The sequence below is a fragment of the Lepisma saccharinum genome, chromosome 1 (assembly GCF_977018435.1).
Source record: "Lepisma saccharinum chromosome 1, izLepSacc3.1, whole genome shotgun sequence".
Taxonomy (NCBI): Eukaryota; Metazoa; Arthropoda; class Insecta; order Zygentoma; family Lepismatidae; genus Lepisma; species Lepisma saccharinum.
Genome location: NC_139229.1, coordinates 24534104 through 24552040, shown reverse-complemented (window position 1 = coordinate 24552040; position 17937 = coordinate 24534104). Strand labels below are relative to the sequence as shown.

The window sequence follows — 17937 nt, the reverse complement described above, 5'->3', positions numbered from 1 at the left end:
CAAGGCTGTATTCCACTTCTACCCATACATGCTGCAGCAACTGTTTACGCAGCTGCAATGATCCTTCTGCGAAGTGTAAGAGATCTGGAACAGGGGTTTGGTATACACAATCCTTGACGTACCCCTAAAGGAAAAAATCCAAGGGGTGATATCAGGTGAGAAAGGGGGCCAGGCGATTGTACTGTCAAGGCCTATCAATCTCCCAGGGAAATGTCTATCCAGAATATTCTCAACATCATGAGACCAATGTGGTGGTGCTTTGTCTTGTTGGAAAATAATGGATGGCTGCAACTCCTCCACCTAGGCAAGTAGGTACTATTCAAGCATATGACAGAAAATTGCCCCTGTAATGCTGTCCACCATAAAGAAAAATGAGCACCAATGAACTAAGAACTACAAACCTTTTGAGCTGTAGAACATTTTGTACAAAACACCCTACTCTATGTCATGTGGTTTCAGAGTTATGTTTGATTAATGGTAACGAGGCTTTAGGAATGCACAGAATTTTCGATTCAAAACAATCTATGGCATGTGTAATTGAGCTACTGAGTGTACAAAATTAAGTAGTTATCTGTGCTTGAAGTGAGGGGGATGCAGGGGATGGTATTCCTCCAGTTGCAAAATATCCCCCAGCATTCTCATTGCCACCACATAGGAGCATCCTTAGCTATACCAAAGGCCTAACCAAACATCCCCAGCTAGAAATTTCCACTTCAAGTGATAATGTTTATTGTACTGTGAAACCTTTCATTTGCTTCCCCGGGGAAGCCTAGATTTAAAAGTGAAAAAAATATGGCTGATATTTCCCTGTTCAGGCTCCCCAAAACAACAAATCTTCAATTAAGATATGGGTAATTCCATTGTGATATGTGTGACATGCAGACAAATTTAAATTCATTTTTTAATTATTTTCTTAGCACCTTCAAATATGTAACTATCAATTCAGGTAATTTAATTTTCCTTGATGAAAGTTATTTAATTTCAGAAAATTTCTCCCCAATTTCAATTCTCTTGTGGTAATGAAACACAATTAAGTGGAGACACCACACATAAAACTCCACTTCTACTACAAAAAGCAATAGGTTTGAAACAATGTTATTTAAAAGCCATGAAACTAATGTTTGTCTTAATAATTCCAAATTCTGCATAGTTTTCCCTTTAATTTCGTATATAATAAATGATACTTTGAATAAAAATGAAATTAACCTTGATTGTCCACTTCCAAATGGTAACTTGTATATGAGTAGTTGGCCGTAGTGAATGCAACAGCTAAAGAGGATCATTTGAGTCCCATAATTGAGGAGCCTTAATCACCACAGTCCTCCTCCGTAGCCGAGCGGGTTAAGGCTTTCACTCGTCTTGAGATCGTTCGCTGCGGGATGGCGTAGGTTCGAATCCAGCTCTGGTCGGAATTTATTCGGCCTACGTATAGAGCCGGTGGAAACCCACCATCGTGAGGAAATTGGGGAGCTCAGAGTGAGTGAGCGTAATCCAGTCACGGAGATCTACTATAACGGCTGGGGATACGTCGGGCTGACCCCCCGACTATTCCAATACTGGTTGAAGATCTCCACGCTTAAAGGTGACGAAGGAAAGTGTGGGAGGGAGACCGGCAGTCGGTAGGTATGCCTAGGCCCTTCATGGGCTGTTGCGCGACAGATTATTAATCACCACAACTGCCTGGAGTTCACATTCTATTTATAGCAAATCTTGAGCAGTTACGAACATGTCAAGTGTAGTTGAATTTCATGGTCTGTTTCAGACCAAGATAAAGTGGCAGTGGCAAAGATGCCAACTGGTGTCCACAGCAACAAGAAATCTTTTTAATATGTTACAGCTCATCAAATGGTTAATGACAAAAACAGAATCCAAGAGGCATGCTGTGTGGGCATGACCTTGTATGCGTTTGTAAATGCAATCCCCTTTAAATCTTCTAGGAGAGGAAACATATCTACACACTTTCTTTTTCATTCCAATGACATACTTGATTGATGGTTTTCTTTCAAATAAGGTTCCTTGTCAAACAAGGAAGTGCACAAATGAATTGGGTGTCGAGTTGTGAATTTCTACCATGTGGCATTGGAGTTGCTAGGCATGGACTCTTTTTGGTCTTCGGCTTCTCTGAAATCTTGGATGATGTTGAGTTGTTAATTATAGCAGTAAGTTACAGGAATTTCTATCCTTAATAATCAGAAAAAAGCAATGTTCAAACAAATACAGGGTTGAAAAACCGACCCGCATCATCTCACTTGGTCTGTAACTAAACTTTCTCCTAAATTAATGTGCTTGAAAAATAAGAAGAGGTGTAGCTATGGAGGGAGGGGGTGGAATGACTGAATGTAGGAGAAATAATAATTTGAGACCAAATGAGTGAGAATGTATGACGAGATGAGGGGGGTCGGTTTTTCGTACCCAACCCTCTACTACGGAAAAGCATAATTCCCGATAAATATTTGATTTGATTTTTGCTATTTAAAAGAACACCCATTCCCAGGCTGGGATTCAAACCTGGAACCCTGTCACATCATAGTATGCTGTGAAAATTTCCACCATTGAAGGTCAGCTGTAAAAATAAATAGAAATCAACAATGCCAATTAAGATCATATGGTAATGAAGAAAGATTTTTCACAACAATCATACAACTATGAATATTATATCTCCATAAGGTACATACAATATTACAGTCACGGACACTTCTGGGTTGTAAGAACTCCATTGACTTTCTGTGGAATTGTTACAACCCAGAAGTGTCCGTGACTGTACAAAGAACAACTTCACTGGTTAAAAAAAATTAAAATGTAAACACAAAAACATATGTGTCAGTATTTTTCATTACATGAAACAAACAAGCATAGCAAATTACATTTCAATAAAGTTCTTCAGTTTCATGCATTACCAACAATAGCAATACATAAAAATCTGGATAACAACAATAATAAAGTAACAATAGTTTCCTCACAATATTTGACTATCTTCTACATCAAAAATACACTAACAGACACATACACATGATCACAAAATAATTAACATTCTCTACATCTTAAGAAAATGGTTTGTTCCACGTTTTTGCTATCTCAAAATAGAACACTTCTTTGGCTTAATGCTTTATTACATATAAACTTTGAATTATGATGGAAATGAATTATTCATTAATACCCAATCTTCCATGTTGTGGTAACTGATATTGTCATTTGAAGTTGAAATTGAGGATAAAATTGAACACAATAATGGCACTATTTTTTAATTCACATAAAATTAAACTGACTAGTAAATAAAGACATTAATTTGGAGAACTCACATCAATAAAATTTGCAGTACAATACCCGTTTGGGAGATTTGAAAATCTTTATAAATGAGCAATCAATAAGGTTAGTTGTATAATTTCTGTATGGCTATTGTGAAAGGAAATATGCAATTCTATTCTTGTGCATTACTTTTAATTAATTAATTTACATAATAATAATCAGCAATAAGACTGATGAACTAATTCTGAGAGTAAGTTGAAATGGTACAGTTTTAAATATTCTTTGCTTATTACATTCATAATTCAATCAAATTTCAACAATCGCAGGTGTTATGTACTGTAAGTACAATGTACATTTATTGGACTGCCATTCATACATCCTAATAGTGTTACCAGATCACTGTAAGCGAAAAGTAGGGAACAGTGTCCTACAAACTAAAAGACACAATCAGTGACAGAAAATATTAGTACAGGGGATCCTCGATTTTATGCTTTTCAGGGAGCCAAGATGAAGGGACTTAAAATGCAGGAACGTGAAAGCATTTTTCTCTATTGGGACTGTGAAGAAAAAGAAGAAGATGGAAAAGAGTGGATAGATCTTGATCAAGATAGGGACACATGGAAGGCCTGTTGCTGCACCCATAAACCTTCAGGTTTAAGAAGGCTAGAGCGTGAGGGAGTGTGGGATTGTGACGATTGAATTTATAATGTGGGAAAATGTAAAACTACTATGAAATTGATACATTTTTGGTGCAAATATAATGAACTTTTTTGATTAGTACAAACTACCAATAACACTACATGTGCAAGCATACTGATCCAAGGATACAATTTTTCACTAAATTTTAGCTTTCAATATACAAGTATAAAACTATGAACAGTTAAAATCTTTAAAATTGCACCGAGCCATTACCAACTTTTTACATAATATGTGAGAAAATTATTGTAGGTTATGTATTACAGAAGCTATATTCTACTACATCTTCAAGGGTTGTTCAAAGTTGACCGTGACACTTGAGCATAAAAAAGGGGTGAATAGCTGGAGAACGATAAAATTGTTGGGAGAATATACTTTCACCCTTTGTGAGATTGTACTTCACCCCGATGTAGTTGGCACATACTCAGTACCATCAGCAAAAAAATGCAGCAAGTAGTGCATCTGTATCTGTAGAACAGTGGTGTATAATCAAATTCAGTGTGCCGACCTCTGTTGTGAAGTTATCACAGTGTGCTGCAATGCCAGGGGGTCCCGGATTCAAATCCCAGCCTGTGCATGGGTATTGCGAGTGTCCCTTCATCAATTTCATCATATCACTCATCCTCATCTTCACGATTAGCTAAAAGTAACAAGAGCGAAGCAAAATAAAACCAAAGCAATCAATCAAATTTGTTGTGAAGGAGAAAGTTAATGCTGCTGAGAATGGGGAACAAATGGTGTTACAGGCAAGTCTCAACAGTTTGGCAAAGAACAAGACAAGTTGCTGACAAATTATTTGCATGGAAATGTTTGTCAGATTGGGGCATGCAAGGTGTCATTCATGTAGATTTTTGGAGAAAGAGTCAGAAGTAATGCCCAGTATTACTGCACTGGGAGATTTTGCCAGTGATCAGACTGCTACATTTTAAAAGTAGCTCGGTACGCTACTCCTGTGCACTACTCATTACTTTTGCATGAAACTATAAACAGTCGTATGAATATTCAAAAGAAGTCCTTAGTAATTGTGAATCAGTTATTTACTATCATGATACCCATCATTCAATATATTTTCATAGCAGTGTTATCTCTGTGACTTATTTTTACTATAGTGTTTGTAACATGCCTAGCCTATATCAGTGACACATCTTCAATTTTCATATCTGAGTATTACAATTAGGATTATACAACAATAAACATAATGTAATTTGTTTGAATAATTTGTGTGCATATATAAACATATTTTTATTGATAATAATTATTTTTAAAAGACTAATATGAAGGCAGTATTTTAAACAAAAAAAAACATGTGAATGATATTTTTTTTACTCTTTCAAGGATGATAATTGTCATGAACATGATGGATATGCAGAATTTCTGAATATCCACATAATTATAACTACATCTAGATATCAAAACTGTTTAGATATCTGCAATTAAGGTAAAAATAATTATCCAAAAACGGACATTTCCATTAAAAATACAAAATTTATCTCAAAACGATGAGATGAAATGTAGCTGTCTCGCTACAACTATAGAAATTTTGTTGCTTCGCTACAGCTACAATTTTGAAAATGTAGCGTTGCTACAGCTACAAGTAGCTCGCTACTTACAACCACTGGATTTTGCTCCATGTCCTTGCACTCCATAGTTAGCCTTCAGTGATTCAGATTTGTTTGAACTCCATAAAGAACATATGAGAGGGAAGAAATTGAAGAATGATGGAAACACTGACAAAAAAAAAAAGATGTTCTGCAGTGAACTTCCTTCCATGACTAAGGATTCAGAGAACTGACAGAATGATAGCAGTGGTGCCTGGATGCTCTGGGGGAATACTTTGAAATAGCTGCTTGTAGGACTCTAAATTTTTTCCTGCAAATAAAAGTCTCGGTCAACCTTGAATAACAGAATAACAAATTCCCTCACGAAACAAATACAAGAAGGTAATCTAAGAATAGTTTTAGTAATTATATAATTATTAGTTACTAGAATTAGGAAATATAATCATGCAATTTTAAATGTTAGCATTGAAAAACCACATAGCATTACTTGGTGGTACAGCTAAAGCATGAATTTTGTTTTGTGGTAAGTTTGAGAAAACCTTCACGTAGACCCTTTCTCTCACCCATTTCCTTGTACCACACACATTCAGTGCTGGATCCAAAAGCTGCAAAACCCTGAAGTGCAGGCGGCCCTGGAGATATGTAAGCCTTTAGGGGGGCCTCAGCCATTGGCATAGTAGAGGGTTCGTATATGCATATGTAAAAAATTAACTTAGTTAGTCAGGGGAGCAGAAGCGAATACAATATACAGGTAAACATCCCTGTGTATATAACGCTGTGCCATGAAGGCCATGTGAGCCGCACAAATTTTCGATGTTGGCCATCTTGGAAGTGATGTGATCAGCACCATGTTGCAGCCATCTTTATCCCCCTCCACCATGGTACCATTTGATTTGAGGCCGCCTTTATCCCCCTCCACCATGGTACCATTTGATTTGACACTAGGTGGGCCCTAGAGCTGCTTTATGCGGGAACAAAGCTGGAAAAATTTCAACCTTAGATCACCCACACCGTGTTTCCCACGTGACAGACTAGAATGAAATCAGGCTAGAATTTCACGGAAAATGCAGTGGTGATGGTTTCTTCACCCTATCTTTAATCAGGAAAAAGTTACGACTGCATGGTTATAACAAATGTATCATATTCCAGGTGTGAGAAAACAGTCTCATCTATATATCACATCACCCCCTTTCCCATTTAAAAAAATTGAGTTGAATTCAATATGGCGGCAACCAATTTGGCGGACGTCACTTTGGAAGGCACTAATGTGGTCACGCCTAAGCATAACCTGTTTTTATCATGACCAATTGTACCCAGCCTAACTCTTTTACCTTTTATAGGGGGGTAATAAATATATATTATTGAATCACCTCTAGGTTCTTATACGAGACTCTGTCAACATGAGAACAAGAATTACACACACACATTCTCTCTCTCTCTCCCTCTGTGTGTGTGTGTGTATAAAGGTAGGTAGGTAGAGGGTGCCTTTGGTAATATTTTGCGGGTGGCAAGATTTGTAGATCCGGCACTGCACACATTACAGACAAAACAGGGACTGACGAGAGACTAGCCATTGGCCATTAGCACGGTATGTTTAGGCTATCACATGCATGATGAAGCTGTTGCTTTTAAAAATAGTGGATGTTCAGTGCACACAATCACAAACCAGAGTGACCCTTCTTCTTTCCATTTTATCCTCATGCAAATACACCAATATTCACCATAAATTATGTATGAACTGACTGATATATGGTTTCCATTTGAATATTAACTCCAAGTTGCCTTTCTTAAAGAGCATATTCTATTTGTAAATCACATAATACTGATTACTATTAACACAAACCATATAGCAATGACCATGCATTCATTTGAAAAGTTCTTAGATGTTATCTATTCTCGCAGAAACATGGAGGAATTTTCATCACAACACAGTGTAAATATGCCATGAAAATACGTTAAACTACCAATGACATTCCATTTTTTTATGCAAATAACACTAGAACAGTGAGTGCATTCTGCCCACTGTAAACCTTAATTTTAGAGTTACACTCAACCATACTCCCTTCACTTTCAATATATCAATTAGATATTCCAAGTCAAGCAAGGATCCAATATTGATACCTCACTTTTCTCTCATACACTTATTGTTCGATGTGCTTAACAACATTAATTAAAATTATCATAGATGAAATATGGACCTGCTTTAGGTAACATTCATAGTTAAACAAATGTATTTTTATTACTATTTAAATAATCTGATCTAAAGCTGTAAACCTCCACAGGTTACATAATATTGAATATTGTAATCTGATATCTAAAAGAAATATCAACATCTGCAGACTACCAATACTATAAATGGTGGAAGATAATATAAGATAAATTAATTCATCATAATTTCTTATTTTTTAAAAAAATCACATATTATAAAAAATAAATAGGGTCCCTTGAATCTGAGAAACTACGACATTTTAGTAGTATCAGATAGAAGGACCTGCATTTCTACTTGATGAGAAGGTATGTGAAGTTTAAACTAATATAACAATGATACCCAGACTGTTGTGTATCAATGTGATCATTCAAACAAACATCTCTACTCAAAGATATTCAACAAATTATTATTGTATATCTCTTTAAAAATTAATTAATTCAAACAAATAAATCTAGTCATGCATTTAGTTACAGGTTTTACATGATCAATAATATTTAATAAATTACATGTTAGGTTAGGTTTGGCTTTTCAATGCGTAAATTTTTAGAATTTTGATTTGCATTGTTTCTTAGTTCCACAATATAATTATTCTAAAGCCACAAATAAAATAATTTCCTTGCTTTCTGTTAAAGTACAGCTTATCATTTACTCATTGCAGTACACATTGATGCACATATCTTGATTGGTTGATTAAATTGGTGTTATAAGTCCACTTTATGCACATATAGGCTAATTTGGACTGGACCTACAGTTTAAAGTGGGATCCGAACCACTATGTGCCTCCACTGGGAATCAAACCCGACACTCCTTGATTACAAGGCGATGACACTACAAGTTACAGGAGAGGCCCCTGATGCACACGAGTGAGAATTCGCATAAAATATTTCTCAAAACAGAAAATTTTAGCATGATTTAGGAAGTACGGACTGACTAGCATAGTGACCTCATTGTCACTTCATCAATAAATATGAAAAACTATCAGTATAATAGTTCAATCCATTCTATAAGTACATATTCTATGGGTAATATAATTTACATTATCTTTACAATATCTCAAACAGAGAAATAACGAACACACAAGGCTAACACTGAAAGAAATGAATAATGAGTAGTATAGTTTTATGCCTATACTCCAGGCACTTGATTGGATTTATATTTTTATTCTATGTTGCTTTTCTGCCACTTTCAGAATTGCAGCAATGAAGATGAACTAGATAAAACTGATGAGGGGACAGTCACAAGAACAGCCTTGCCTAGGTTGGGACTTGTGAAATCTTTGGTGATGATTGAATTTTTGTTTTAAGTCCACTTTATGCACATATAGGCTAATTGGGACTGGATCTACAGTTTAAAGTGGGATCTGAACCACCATGCGCCTCCACTGGGTATCATACCTAGGACCCCTTGATCACAAGATGATGGCGTTACCACTGAACCAATCGGGAGGCCCCTGATTTTGCCTTAGGAAAAGAAACCATGTATCAAAACAAAAGTAGAGTACATGAATTACATGAAAAATAATTATGATAATTTATATTAATCTATAATACAAACACATTTTGCATGCAACTTACCAATCCCTGTGGTTGATGAAATATTCAAACAAGAAGACTGTTCCCAGAGCAAGCATGTAGTTAAACAGTGCTGACCCAGACTTAAGCTTGTCCACAAACTAAGAAAATATATTTTTACTCAAATCAGCATTTTCGGATGGAAGAGTGCCTGGTGGACTGTCTGGTGGTGTGGCTATGGTTGATGTCTCCACATTGCTGGGCATTTCAGTTTTAATTCCAATGCTAGCTCAAATGGGAAGTTCAAGATAAATTTCCTTGCTGGAAGATTCAGTTTCAATGGTCAGGTGAGTAGCAGCATTAGTGACAGTGCTAACGGCAGTACTGACGGAAGATTCAGGGTGCCCTGCAGATGTACTTTTACTGGCAACCTTTGGACAGCATACACCTTGTCCTTCTGGATGCTTAAGCAAGAACCAAAATGTGAATGCCATGAGAACTTAAACAGACAGCATGAGAAGCAATGAATTCCTTGGTGCTTTGGAGATGATAATTAAGCACATAGACTAATCGGGACTGGACCTACAGTTTATAAGTGGGATCCAAACCACTATGTGCCAAGATTTATTGCTTTTTTTTTGTTAAATTTATTCTAAATTTATAACTAACATTAATCAAACTAAAAATAGAGGACTGATGAAATGAGCGAGTGTTCTCCAGAAACATTACATAAAAAAAAAGTGTGTTTAAATGCTTGTAACAATTATAAACTACCAGAGGAATAATTCTACAACGCAAGCAATATGTACATGCAAGAAAAAATAACCGAACCCATGTTCAGGTATTATTTTAAAACAAAAGCATGTGACGAATATTCAGCTCCACGCCGAGATATACCAGTTACTCAAAGGCAACAGATTTAGATTTCGTTGCAGCACTACTGGTTGAGAAAAATCCACAGGCATAAAACCAGAAATAAAAAAATAAGTGAAGCCATAGCTGTTTCGGTACCTCAGTTGGTACAGATTTGGCATGGTATACATCTTTCACGTGTCCTTTTTTTCTTTTGTATTTACAAATAAAAAGGGCTGCTCAATAGAGTGTACTGTTTGATAAAGTGAATCATCAAACAGAAAAATTTGAAAAATAAGACTGAGAAAAGTGGTGGGTTCCTTGTTTATGTATAGAATTCAGTTCATGCAATGATTCCACTGTTAATATAACGGATCGTTTACAGTTAACACACTTGCAAAAAAATTAAATAAAATCCTAACAACACAATGCTTAAACAGTTTTCCTTTACCATTAAAGTTTTAGAACTTCACGTTCAATAAAAATATATATTTATCTTCTTTCAAATATTCTGTACAAATATTATGGTTATTTCTTTCAGTGTAACCTTTGCACGTGGACTTCGTTGCAAGCACCTAACTACTCATCACTTGATTAATATTTCAATTATCAAAGATAATATAGACATAATCAATGAATTTTCACCACTATTGAAAATGTAGTTACCTATTCTATTTTTCTGTTCTTACAGCTAGATTCAGCTATCTTCTTCCTTAAGCAATTTTCACTAGTTTCCAATCAAAAGGAAAATTTAGCTACAAACACTTGGTTAACATGCTATGATTATTACTACATTTAAATATCTTAATATGGCAAACCTCAAATATATACAAGGTGATACAAAAAATAAGATCTTTATACTTTTACAGTGCCATAACTCCTTAATGAATTGCAATATAGTAAATTACTATACATGAGTATAAAGGAAAACTGTCAAAATTTCAATTCATTTCAACACAAAAATTGAAACACGAAGTTTGAAACACATTTCCAGAATTTCGGAATCCATTTGTCACCTACAGCCATGAAATACAACTTTGCGAGTTTACCATTCTATTCATATACAGTATGTTACCATACTGCAATTCTTTAAAGAACTATGGCATTGTAAAAGTGTGAAGATCTTTTTGAAACATCCTGTATTTTTTTCGGAGTAAAATTAGAAGTATTCAACCATACTCTCTCTCAATCCCTTTGAGTATAGCAATTAGATTTTCCAAGCCGAACAAGAATCCTCTGTCCGGGCCGGAATAAATAATCGGATCCTGAAGCCCCTTGTGTGTGGAGTGTGCAAAATCTATCATACGTACATCTACCAAAGGTTCATTCTTAACACTACTACCAAGACCTTCAGCCTCATCGGCAAAGTTGTTGAAGTTACAATCCGGATCCAGACTTCGCGACCTTTCCTGATATCTCCTCTTCTTCTTCACGAACTCTCGCAAGCTACTGCCACTTTCAACGGTACAGGAATACGACACAGTGTCCGCACTCACACTTCGCCCCATTTTCTTCCTGCACACCTCAGTTTTCTTACAATTCGAGTGAAGACTTTCACTCTCGCCAATGTCACATGTGGAATCGTTCACGTTCAACATTGAGTCGCTACCCTCATAAAGAAGGAGAAGGGAACTCGTGTAGTAACGGAATGTATCCTGCTGGCTGAGGATCCAATCTAGTTCTTCCAACTTCTGAATGAGAGGTGGAAGGACATCCACCCTTAACCTAGTTCCGTTGTACAAGAACTGATAGAGAGCATGCTGGAAGCCAGATGCTGTTAAGGTTCTCCCGTAATATTTGTTCTGGCACAGGAAACGGTTTGAATTTACATGATACACCTGAAAGCATACATACAACATATTATTTTGATAGTTTCCACAATTTTATCCAAGTAGAGTATTAAAAATAAACAAAAAGAATCTATAGATTGCTGATTAGTAACTTAGTCTTACTGAGGAAGAACTGAAAATTCCAAACTTTATCTCATAGTATTTTAATTATTTTAAGGTATTATGCTTTTTAAAAAATTAAAGATCAACTTTATGAAATATGTCCAAGAATTTTATTAAAATATGTAATCCAGGTCGTGGGAACATATTACACATACATAACACTACATAATTTTGGTTCATTCTATTTTTATGACAAATTATAATTGGGCATACACAGAGATTGGAATGGGAAATAAAATGCATTATAATTTTCTACAAACAAATCACAACTGCTCATTTGAGAGGCTGGCACACTGGGAATGTCATATATAGAGGTTAAAAAAATTCAAACTAAAGTTCAGTGGAGTAACGCAATTTTATGTGGCCCACCCGCAAGTAAAATATCGGAGGGTCCCCTCAGTGGAAAAAGGAAGTAAATACTGTAATGTATATAGAGTACCATGGAAAATTCCAGAGGGTTGGACAAATGTGCAATAGTTAGCTACCCCCCCCCCCTACCCACCCAACCACCAAACATACACACAGTTATAAGTTGGCTGGTTGAAGTATATGCCACTTTATCTGAATAGGGGCGTAAAAGAAATAAACTTTTGTCCCAAATAGCTGGCGTTCACAGTTTATCTTACACCCTTGTGCAAATTAATGGAATCAAGCAGACAATTTTCAATTTTGTCAAGTTGGTAGCATTGTTATCAGCTGATATATCTTCTAACAGCAGTTTCTACTTCTAGGTTATCTCTTATTCTTTGGCTTTGTTATTTGTTCCATTGTTAATGTTTCGTGATTCAGCGCTGCTTTGTGTTCAGGTATATTGTGAAAGTTCCTCACAACTCCCTAATTTTGCCACGGATTTGACTCCAAGGGAAAAGTCACGAAGAAGCACATTGTTCAAAACGTAAAACATCCTGCGAAGAAAATGTTCTGGGGATGCTTTTCCTATTATGGGCCTGGGTCACTTGTCCCAGTGGAGGGGATGATGGATCAAGACAGATATATTGAAGTAGTTCGAGCCAGAGTCGTTCCAGAGCTACGGAAACTTCACCTTGATGTCATCGGCGTGTTCCAGTAAGATTTGGCAACATGTCACATATCAAAGAAAGTGAAGAATTTCTTCGCTGGACGAGGACTAAATGTCTTGGAATGGCCAGGCAACTCACCGGATATAAACCCTATTGAAAACCTATGGGCGATCTGTAAGCAGAAGCTTCGCAGAAAAGATTGCACTACGAAGGAGAAGATGATTTCTGAGTTGATGAAGGTGTGGTATCACGACGAAAATTTTAAGGAAATGCGTAATAAACTTATTGATTCTATGCCAGATCGTGTAAAAATGTTAATTCAGATGAAGGGGGGTCATACCAAATGGTAATTGCAATTATTTATTGAAAAGGTTTCATGTTGCAAGAAATAAACATAATTTCATGAAAATTTGTGTTTGATTCCATTAATTTGCACAAGGGTATATCAACTTATACAGTGCAGTAATCTAAATTAAGATACACTTAGAGGACTCTAGATCATAATAAAATCATATCAGACTGGAATAGAAGTACTGATTCGACAAAAAGTTTCAATACAAAAGTGAAATGAACTTTACAAAGCAACTCAAAATAATGGTGACATTTAACTCATGTACTGTGCGACAGAAGATGGGGTACTAGCCCCTAAAGTAAAGGGATAATTGATCCATGGACTCCACCTCCTACTTAATTTTAAATTTTAAGGCCCCTACGTTGCCACACCATAGCGAAGAATCGAGAATTAAGTGCAACACTTGACATGTGTGGATAATGTAGGATATGTATATTAGCTCTTATTTGAAGATTAAAAAGATTGGAGCCCCCTTAAAAATATTTGGTGGGAAGTTACATTTTTAATACCACACTTAAAACTAATATTAGTAGTACAATTTTGAAGTTTGAATATTTATTGCATGGCTGAAGAGCTGGATTGACAACTGTAGACAATTTACTCCCTATAAGTTTTCAACAAACTGTGTATGAAGGTATGAGTGTTTTATTTATTTATTTATTTTCCTATCTATGGCTATCTGTAAGTGAATCGCAATTCTTCATTTCGGAGAGGACCCACATGCGAAGTTGCCAGGGGCCCCTCTTGCTGAGTCAATTCATCCCTGGTTGTTAACACACACATTGTCTTGTGATATTCTACTGGGAACCCATTCGACCAATCCCACACATTAAAACTAATAATTACGAACAAAGAGTTGTGAAAGTTAAAGTTATTTATGGTGTCCGTTGACTCCATCGATACAGCGAAATCTGTGCTTACATATTCTAAGTCCCCAGACAGAAATAAATAAAATTTGTGCATGCTTTAAAGAATTTCTAGTTTGAATTGTGTCATTGTAGACCCACATTTTTTTTTCATATATAGTTTTTTTAAAAATGTATTAATTATTATAATCCACACTATCTTTTGAATTTCTGGGATTATTCAAAATTTCAAGAGAACAAAGAAAGCATTGCAGGGCTCCTACACCTAGGGAACCCCGGCACCGCTAAAGTGTTACCTGAAAAATTAAGTGCTGCAAATCAGCTGCCTGCAACAAATGTATACATGAAGATTAAATATTAATTCTTTCTGAAGTTCAAACAATCTAATTAGTAGACTGTTTCTACTTCTATAATAAGAATGGTACAGAAGATATCAATTCATTTGTTGTTATGTTTCTGTTGCTTCCAAGTTTTTAGGTGTAATAACAATGACATCATCACCAAACTGACACAGTTGAATGTACATGATAATAGAAACAAAAAAGTCTCAGTAAACATGGGTCTGCAAACGAGCAGTTTTCGAGATAATTGCAAATGTGTGGTTACAAGCTGCCACTGACTTCATTGTTTGTAAACATCATCCTAGTTGGTAAAATGCTAATAATACAGTAATAATAATAATGTTCTCTGAGGCACTGATGTACCCTTATAAATGTACGAGTCTCGGGGCACCTTCGAGCCTTTGGTATTTTTCTTAGTACAAGCGGTAAAAGCATCCAGCCTCCTGTGCATTGCCGTTAGCCAAACCATACATGAAATGCATATCTGCATACTCTTCGTTGCTGTAAGGTTCCATTTTCACTATGCAGTACAGCACAACTGATGTGACTCCCACAGTTACTAATTGTATCCATCTTGTTTGATTAAAACGCCACTTCTCGGAAATGTTCTGTTTTGTAAACAAAGAGCAAACCTCGGAATGCGCAAGGAGTAAAGCACTCGGTGTTTACAAAATGCAATCAGTGGGGGCTTCTACCCACACATTCGCACACATTATTAGCATTTTACCAACTATGACGATGTTTACAAGCAATGGAGTCAGTGGCAGTTTGTAGCCACACATTCACAATTATCTCGAAAACGGCTCGTTTGCAGACCCATGTTTACACAGACTTTTTTGCTTCTATTATCGTGTACTTTCAACTGTGGCAGTTTGCGATATTACTTATGATACACCCTGTATAAGACAAGTGTAGTTGGCGAGTTGCCATTTTGAATTGATGCAGACAGGGTATTTGGGGAATATTTTATTGTGTTATGCAGGGAGGTACTAAGTAAAACTTCTCCACCAAGTTCTTTGTACTATTCAATAAAGTTAATTAAACAAAATGTATAAGATGCAAGTTAGAAAGGTTTGTAATTAAAATATTATTTATGACCTGTAAACAATTTGATTGTTTCAAATGTACTAATCATTTTGAAGTAAACAAATGAACACCAACTGAAATTTAAGTTGTGCTGAGGTACTAACCTTCATGTATCAAACTGATTGCGGTTATGTTTAAAATTTATATTTTTTGATGTAACGGGTGACCACGAGGAGCATTTTCATTTCTGATTGGATGGTACTCGCTGAAGCGGAGTGGTGGGTGTGCGGTCATTCACCTTCGCAAGGATCGCCATTTCAGTCTAACCTTGGTATTCTATAGCAATGGAACAGTGGTCTGTCGAACACCGCATGTTCACATATGACGCGTATGTTCGAAATGGAGACTCAGTGGTAGCGGCTCAACAAGCATTTCGCCTTCATTTGAATGTCGGCCGGCATGGAGTTGTCCCTAGCCGACCAACCATTATGAAATGGGTTGAGAAAGTGTTTCCTGGTCGCACGATTTCCAGGTTGGGAGATGTGCCCTGGCCTCCTCAATCCCTTGACCTCAACATGTGTGACTTCTGTTTGTGTTTTTTTAAGGATCGAGTTGGTTGAAACAAACCCCGCACTTTGGATGACTTGAAGGCGGACATTCATAGAGAGGTGGAATTGATCAGTGAGGAGACACGGGAACGAGTGTGGAAGAGCCAGGATTAAAAACTGCATCAGGAAAGATGGACGACACCTTTCTGACATGATTTTTGGTACCTAAGGTAAATGGCATATCGCCACAACTATGTTACATTCGTTCAATGAAATTGTTTTTAAAAAATTAACTATGTTTAGCTTTTTTCACAATGACAATGCTCCTCATGGTCACCCTGTATAAAGATTTGATAATTCAAAAAGGTATGTAGACACTTTAAATAATTTATCAAATCGTACCAACATATATTCAACCATTTTTATTGTAACGAAAGAAAATATTATGTCACAAATTATGCATGGCAGGGGTATGACCATGAAGAACAAGTTTGTGTTATGTTTAGAGTAGTGCCGCTGTTACAGTCCTATGTGTAAGATGTACAATCACAGTTATTCGTTGGAAGCATATTTTGAATTTAAGTCATATGAAAGATGTGTGGAGAAATGGAGAAGTCTATTTCATGATGATCCGGCACCAGGTAAAAGTGCAGTGTATGATTGTTTCAAATTTAGTTTCAATTTCTTTTTGTGTATTCCAATGCGAGGGATAATGGTTGCCATCTTGCCAGTGTGTTATTGACCTCAGAGATGGCGGTATTACTCACACTTAGTTTACAAATTATTTTTGTGTATTTCAAGATATAATTTAACAAATGTATGTATTCATTACGTTGACAAATTCAATAAATTATTAGGATAAAATTCTCAAACTTTGAGTGCAGGGGTTTTTTGAATGTTCTGTACAGGTTGTCATAAACTAATTTCTAACTAAGTACTTCTTCAAACAAACCCAGATGTACTAAGACTTCCCATAAAAAACCCATTGTCAAAATCTACCTGGTGGTCAGAGTTTCCTTCATCACCCACCTGAGAAGGTTTCAGTGTAGACCCTTGGATTCTCCATGGAGAAGAGGATAAATAACTGTGAGAAACATAACAAGTTTTGAGCTTTACATGATTTTTTGAAAGGTAAAAACATTAAAATTACTATGCTGAAACTATAGCTACTACTTCTGAACATTGTTATTACAAAAACAACTGCTAACACTTACTTGCATCCCGCCAACGCGAACGCCCAGTTTTCCAGATGTTGTTGTGGCCACTTTAGTTAACTTGCTCTGTTTTTTAGCAAGGGAAGCACTGTCCCCATACTGACGTGTGCCCATCTTTAAATCCAGAATGCACGGACATGAAAACTTCCAGGTTAAGTTTTCGAGTAAAATGAAATCTTCATTAATGGTTAAGGTTTCCACGAAATCAAGCTTCCTGTGATAAAAATTTTAGGAAAACATACTATACACAGTTCAAAATGGAAGTTCATATGTGGGGGAATGATCATATGATTCAACTTAGAGACAACGAACCACACGAGTATCTTCTCACTAATTATCCCAGCTGGGTGGAAGCGGGGCTGCATCCCTCACTACAAAGTATACATCGTATGGTAGACTTCCTCTGTCCAACAAAGCTATGTGGTGTTACTCTAATTGTCTATCAGAAATCTTTACCTGCATAGGAGGTTGTGTTATGTTAAGGCCAGTTCACACGCTACGTCTTCAAGTACATTTTGCTTGCACAGTTCAAAACTGTACAGGACA

The 17937-nt window shown here is 36.3% G+C and overlaps 1 protein-coding gene across 3 annotated transcripts in view; it reads right to left on the bottom strand.

Annotated features, from left to right (window-relative positions):
* Nucleotides 1-2828: 2828 nt before the first annotated feature.
* Nucleotides 2829-17937, bottom strand: part of LOC145993829 (inositol hexakisphosphate kinase 1-like) — a 29628-nt gene continuing 14519 nt past the window's right edge. For 2 of the 3 annotated variants that reach the window (XM_083129668.1, XM_083129675.1), the window contains exons 5-6: nucleotides 17392-17567; nucleotides 9043-11911 (exon numbers count right to left, since the gene is read on the bottom strand). In XM_083129668.1, coding sequence (XP_082985794.1) covers nucleotides 11243-11911; nucleotides 17392-17567 — 845 coding nt within the window. In that variant the 3' untranslated portion in view covers nucleotides 9043-11242. Of the gene's footprint in view, nucleotides 5812-9042; nucleotides 11912-17391; nucleotides 17568-17937 lie in introns of those variants that run through there. The other variant, XM_083129684.1, reaches the window with a different exon arrangement.